This window comes from Anarhichas minor, unplaced genomic scaffold (assembly GCF_050575085.1).
Source record: "Anarhichas minor isolate MPS153535 unplaced genomic scaffold, ASM5057508v1 ptg000058l, whole genome shotgun sequence".
NCBI lineage: Eukaryota > Metazoa > Chordata > Actinopteri > Perciformes > Anarhichadidae > Anarhichas > Anarhichas minor.
In genome coordinates this window covers 23,539-30,000 of record NW_027466504.1, presented here as the reverse complement: position 1 = coordinate 30,000, position 6,462 = coordinate 23,539, and the positions used below count along the sequence as shown (strand labels likewise).

Below are 6,462 nucleotides of genomic sequence, written 5' to 3'. Positions count from 1 at the left end.
TTTCTGGTTCTGCTTCTGTCTTATTCTGTCTGTGTTTCTATTTCAAGAGGTCCGCTCCTGTTGTTTGAGATAACTGTTGGTTTCCTCCTCATCTACTCTGCCTGTATGTTGAATCCGTCTTCACCATGTGCGTTAATTATGGTGTTTTCGATACAGAAGTGTGGAAGCAACTCTTGTGCTTGTGTGTGGGAGTGTGTTCCTTCATGCTCCGTCAGACCAACACTCTCATTACTCTGCAATTAGCTTTGGTTCCCCGGGAGACAGAGGAGCTAATGACTGTTTATTTAAATCACAGGATCTGTTTCGGAATGGAAATCCACCTCAAGGGCCGAATATGAACCAGAGTTCAAAACATCCAATCAATTGTGTGCTCTAGAGAGTTAAAGGTAGACGGCTGTACTTGAGCTTTCTGTCGGTTCAAAGCCAAACAGGACGATCGTCTGAGAGTGAGAGAACGGACAGCTCTGTTTTCCTCACCAAAGATGGAGCTTCTCTGAAGCAGTAAACATCTGAATGCTGGCTTGGTGTGTTCAGAATGATGATGTAAGCTGCCCACTGAGTGAGCTGTGTGGGACTGAAGTTAAGAAGGTGTTTGTTAACGGCTGACAAAAGCATCAGCACACACACTGCTGCTAAGTCAGCAGACAGCTTGGTGCATTTCATTTGCTTTGGTGTGTATGACGTGTCTCACACGATGACTTGGAGCTAATTGCCTGCAATCATCGGATGTGATTGGGTTTGATGAGGTGTGTTTGACGACGCCTTACAGCCCATTGGTGTGTAGATGGGTTAGCCAGTTGTGATGTATTCATTCAATCACACAGTAGATCAGTGGATCAAATCAAAAGAGGAAGTTCACAAGACAGCTTCCTGTCATCTCTAACTTTCAATATATAGTTTTTTTTAATGATGCTGCTCCCAGGCAACTAGTGCTCTATGTTACCTGAACCTCACTGATGAAAGTGTGCTATAAAAATGTGTACTACCGGTATGCACATAAAAGTACTTTTTATACTAGCAAGGAAAGAGCAGTGATAAATCCCACTTCTGCTTCATCCGTCGGCTTGTGCACATATTAGAGAGACAGTTTTAATTTCTTTAAGTTTACAGTTTAGTGCCACTCTAACTGTAAATGATGAAACAGTGGAACCATATATATAGAATAGAACGGACATTCCCATTCAAATCAACGTATCAGGACAGTCAGAGCAGCGGCCATTTGAATGCATACCGTTACCATTGCTACCATTGCAGCTGGCTAAGATCCGTATTAACTAAACAGACTTATGTGAGTCTAGTTTAGGCTGGTAGATGTATTTTGAGATAGAACTTGTTGTACACTAGCCAACATGTGGCTCGCCTGTTTGCAGTCTATAAACAAGATATTGTACGGCATCAGTCTGGGCTCTCATGTTAGGACAATTACATGCTGCATCACATTGCGTAAAGAATCCAGAAGCCTTCATTCAGATTTCCCCTGAACTGATTTGTTTTAAATGTTTTCTATTTAACATTCAGATCATTAATATCTAAACAACTATCATCTCTGTAAAGATATAGAGGAGTAATGTCTACCTGAGCAGAGAGTGAAGTCTCTCTCCCTCTGTGTGTGCTGTTATCAGAGCTTCTACTCTCTTTGTTCACATAGTCGCCCGGCCGCGTGACTTTCAGTGCATGTTAGTGTATGTGAGTGTGCCTTTTATTGCATGTTAGTTCACGTGAGCGTGTCTTTTAGTGCATGTTAGTGCATGTGAGTGTGCCCCACTGGTTAGCTCACGACTGCTGCTCTGCACTGCTCTCATACGTGGAAGCGTAGCACCCACGTATGAGAGCAGTGATACACAATCACCAATCAATAACCAAATCCATCTGCAGGAGAGATCAGACGAGTGGATGGGACGCCCTTTGACCTCAGAAAGCCTGTTCTGATTGGCCCTCGGCTGAAGGAAGTTCCAGGTCCGGGGTTTGACCACAACTTCTGTCTGTCATCACCTGGGGACACCTGGACAGAGAGACACGCTGCCAGGTGTGCTTCAGATGACACACTACACTGTCTCACACACACACTACACTGACTGACACACACTACACTGACATACACACAGTCACACACACTACACTGTCTCAGACACACACTACACTACACTGACACACACTACACTGACACACACTACACTGTCTGTCACACGCTACACTGTCTGTCACACACACACAGACACTACACTGTCACACACACTACACTGACACACACTACACTGTCACACACACTACTGTCACACACACTACACTGTCACACACTATACTGTCACACACACTACACTGACACACACACACTACACTGTCACACACTACACTGTCACACACTACACTGTCACACACTACACTGTCACACACACTACACTGTCACACACTACACTGTCACACACACTACACTGTCACACACTGCACTGACACACACTACACTGTCACACACACACTGACACACTACACTGTCACACACACACACTACACTGTCACACACACTACACTGTCACACACTGCACTGACACACACTGCACTGACACACACACACACTACACTGTCACACACTACACTGACACACACCACACACACACACTACACTGACACACACACTACACTGACACACACACACTACACTGTCACACACTACACTGTCACACACACACTACACTGACATACACACACTACACTGACATACACTACACTGTCACACACACACTACACTGTCACACACTACTGTCACACACACTACACTGACACACACACTACACTGTCACACACTACACTGTCACACACACACTACACTGTCACACACTACACTGTCACACACACACTACACTGACACACACACTACACTGACACACACACTACACTGTCACACACACTACACTGTCACACACACACTACACTGTCACTCACACACTACACTGTCACACACACTACACTGACACACACTACACTGTCACACACACACACTGTCACACACACGCTACACACACAACAACATGGATACCGTTGTCAGCAAAACTTCATCTTCTTCATCTCAGAGTGTGTCACCCAGCCAGTGGGCGGGTCCTGGAGGTTTCTACCAGCCAACCAGGCATCCAGTTCTACACTGCCAACTTCCTGGATGGCTCTATGACAGGAAAGGGCGGGGCTAGGTACGGGAAGCACAGCTCCTTCTGTCTGGAGACACAGAGTTGGCCTGATGCTGTCAACCAGGTATGATGATGATGATAGATTTAAACTGTTGTATGGAGTGATCTGTTGTTGAAACCAACTATCGTTGGCTTCTATATATATCATTGAGAAGGTGGAAATTGTAATTGTATTCCTAAATATGACTTATTACTGTATTGGAGTACATTTAGGTCCAAGCTAGGTTAGCTTAGCTTCCAGCTCAGCTCTCCTCCCTCTCCTTCAGGGGCAGTCAGTATGTTCTTGTAATTTCTACAATATATGTGTTTAGAAGAACACAGAGAAAACATGACAGAAAATGTGTTTGCTTCTTTCATGACCTTTGCCTCACCCAGAAGTTGTCCTCACCATAATAACACTGAAATCGCTCTCCGCTATTTTTTTAGATTTTTCTCATAAATATATGACTTTATAATCTTAAAATCATAAATTCGTCAACTGGCCAGCCAGCGTTTCTCAGATTCTAGTGAGACGAGGAGAAAATGTGATGTCGTGATCTTCGCAATAGAACATCTTTGACGTGTCGAGTCTTGTCCAATCAGCGTTACAGTTTAAGTTACGTTATGTACCGTTACCGTTCAGACTTGCTGGGTTAAGTTAACGTCCACTGCATGCGGAACTTTGTCGACTGTTAACGTTCGTCATTATCGCGATTTAGAAAGAAAAAACGTAACGTGATGAAACATGCAGCCCCCCCGTGTTCCGGTTCAGTTCACGTGGTCACTCGTTAACGTTAAACCGGAACACCGGCGCATCTGGTTGCAGGTTGTTTGTTTTAACTCAAAGTAGAATGAGGATGATTTCGTGGTCAAAATAACTTTCATGACCACGAAACATGAGGCCCAGATACTGATGAGATGATGAGGTCAAAGAGCTTCAGGGAGAGGAGGCTGGTTGTGTAGCGCAGCTTGACGCAGGGCTGAGCTGTGAGTGGAGCTGGGCCTGGATAAAGGTGGAGCTGGGCCTGGATAAAGGTGGAGCTGGGCCTGGATAAAGGTGGAGCTGGGCCTGGATAAAGGTGGAGCTGGGCCTGGATAAAGGTGGAGGTCTAAACAGACGTGAGTACAGCTTCCTGCTGTCTCAGTGTTTTAAATACATTGATAAGGCAGGGTATGCTACATGCAGCCTCTGCTCCAAGGAGATGAACTACAGCAACAAGGGCTCACATGTCCTCTCATCACACTGTACACACTGTTCACTGTAATGACCACAGCCAGTGTACTAACAGTCCCACGTTGCTCTCAAGAACCCTGAAGTAATGAGGGTTAAGGTGCCTGTACCTTCATTTCAGCAGGTTGCTAATACAGAGGTGTGTATAGATCAGATATTATTTTACTCTTGATAAGCTACCTTAGCCAGAGTAGATTATCATTTTCATTTTAATAATTTAACTGGATTGAATGCATATTAATTGCAAATTGAAGATAGGCCACAATTCTAACAGCTTTACAGTAACAGTGGAAGTTAATATGAAGCCGTACAGTAACAGGGTTCAATGAAAACTAATCACTTTATTTGTACAGGCGATGGTTCTCGCTACTCTTGCCATCTTTGTTTTTATTTGACCAAAACTTTTGAAATGAGACCTCAGTCTCAATGGATTTTGTCTAAATAAAGGTTAATAATAATAATAGAGCTGAAATACTGATTAATAACTGAATAATAAATTAAGTTTTTTTGCTTAAAGTAAATGTCTTATCACTTAATTTTCTTCTCAGAGTACACCAGAATGCTACATTTTAAAGTTCATATTGAAAATTAAATTCTCTCCCCCCCGACAGGGTTTTGGGCTCGTCACCTTTTTCACCCCTCATGAGTTTGCAGGTATGTTTAAAGGATCAAGAGCACAATGGCCCTGCCGCTCCTATAAGGGTCTGGGGATCAATCAGTGAAAATTTAAATGTAATAACTACAAAATGAAATAGTAACCCTGCTGAGTCGGTTTGGAGCTCCCTGACGGTGCCCCCATCTTGTTTCACTGCCAGAGGACGAGGCGACGCTCCCAGGCGGCTACCTCCGGTTCTGCCGAGTGAAGCCGATGCTGAAGTGTCTTAAAACTTGCATTCTCTCTACTGACCAGCAGGGGGCGACTCCTCTGGTTATATAGAAGTCTATGAGAAAATGACTCTACTTCTCTCTTGATTTATTACCTCAGTAAACATTGTAAACATGAGTTTATGGTCTCAATCTCTAGTTTCAAGTTTTCTTCAATACAGCATGATGTTCATTTAGTACATTATGGTCCATTTAGAGTCAAACAGACCATAAAGCAGAGTTTGATTTGGGGCAGAGCTACTGTGATTGACAGGTCTCTGCTGCTACCATATGGCGTCTCTACATCACTCCTCCAAATTCCAAATATGGTCACTTCTGTTCATTGGTTGCAAAGAAAACAACATTGCGACACCGATGCCGCTTGAAACTGCTGTGACAACACAATCACAGAGACTGTGTGTGTGTGTGTGCGTCTCTGTCTTCAGGCTTCATTTCCTGATTGTCTTCTGCGTCCTGGTGAGCACTACAAACATGTGACTCGCTTCACTTTCACCACTGTCTGATGTGACCAACAGCGGGACAGACCAACAGCGGGACAGACCAGCAGCGGGACAGAGAGCAGGATGTCCATGCACTGATTGTACATTTCCTGTCTCACAGTAAACATTATAATCATGTAGCATGCTGTTGAGCAGCCAGGGCCTCTTTCGGTGCCAGTTCAGTTCCCCTCTGTGTAACTGTGTGATTTGATACAGGTTCTTTTGATGAGATGTGTTCTACTACACAGGTGCTATGATGGCTTTTGTAACTACAGTAGTTATTACAGCCTGTACCTGTGGGTGTGTGTTCCTCGTCCAACCTGACCAAACTGTTTCTAATTCAAACAGAAAATAAAGAAGGAGCTGACTCACTCAAGCTGGTGGTTGCCATTTGCTCCGATGTGTTCTTTTTAGCAACAGGTTGGTTGTAGTCCATCTGTCCCATTCATCCCGTATTAAGACTTAGAGAGCAGTCAGACTGAGGCTGAACACCAGATACATCTTATGTAACTCCGTCTTCACCTGAGAGTTCAACATTTCTGCAGTATTTCTAGACCTTCGGGTGAGGAGGTGGGTTTGGGTGAGAGGCCATCCTACTACCCCAGATATGTTGTGTTGTTATGGCAACCTCCAATCCGTCACTCAAAGAGGCTTTTAACAGCTGAGGTTTCACAAAACGTGATGGAAGGTTTACAGCAGTGTCACACAC

At 44.2% G+C, this 6,462-nt stretch overlaps 1 protein-coding gene across 8 annotated transcripts in view; it reads left to right on the top strand.

Annotated features, from left to right (window-relative positions):
- The window catches only part of galm (galactose mutarotase), a 17,123-nt gene extending 10,994 nt beyond the window's left edge, over nucleotides 1–6,129 (top strand). For 3 of the 8 annotated variants that reach the window (XM_076076493.1, XM_076076494.1, XM_076076495.1), the window contains exons 7-10: nucleotides 1,876–2,026; nucleotides 3,069–3,243; nucleotides 5,001–5,043; nucleotides 5,205–6,129. In XM_076076493.1, coding sequence (XP_075932608.1) covers nucleotides 1,876–2,026; nucleotides 3,069–3,243; nucleotides 5,001–5,043; nucleotides 5,205–5,326 — 491 coding nt within the window. In that variant the 3' untranslated portion in view covers nucleotides 5,327–6,129. Of the gene's footprint in view, nucleotides 1–1,875; nucleotides 2,027–3,068; nucleotides 3,244–3,554; nucleotides 5,044–5,204 lie in introns of all 8 variants that reach the window. The other 5 variants (XR_012947496.1, XR_012947498.1, XR_012947497.1 and 2 more) reach the window with 5 other exon arrangements.
- The last annotated feature ends 333 nt before the right edge of the window (nucleotides 6,130–6,462 follow it).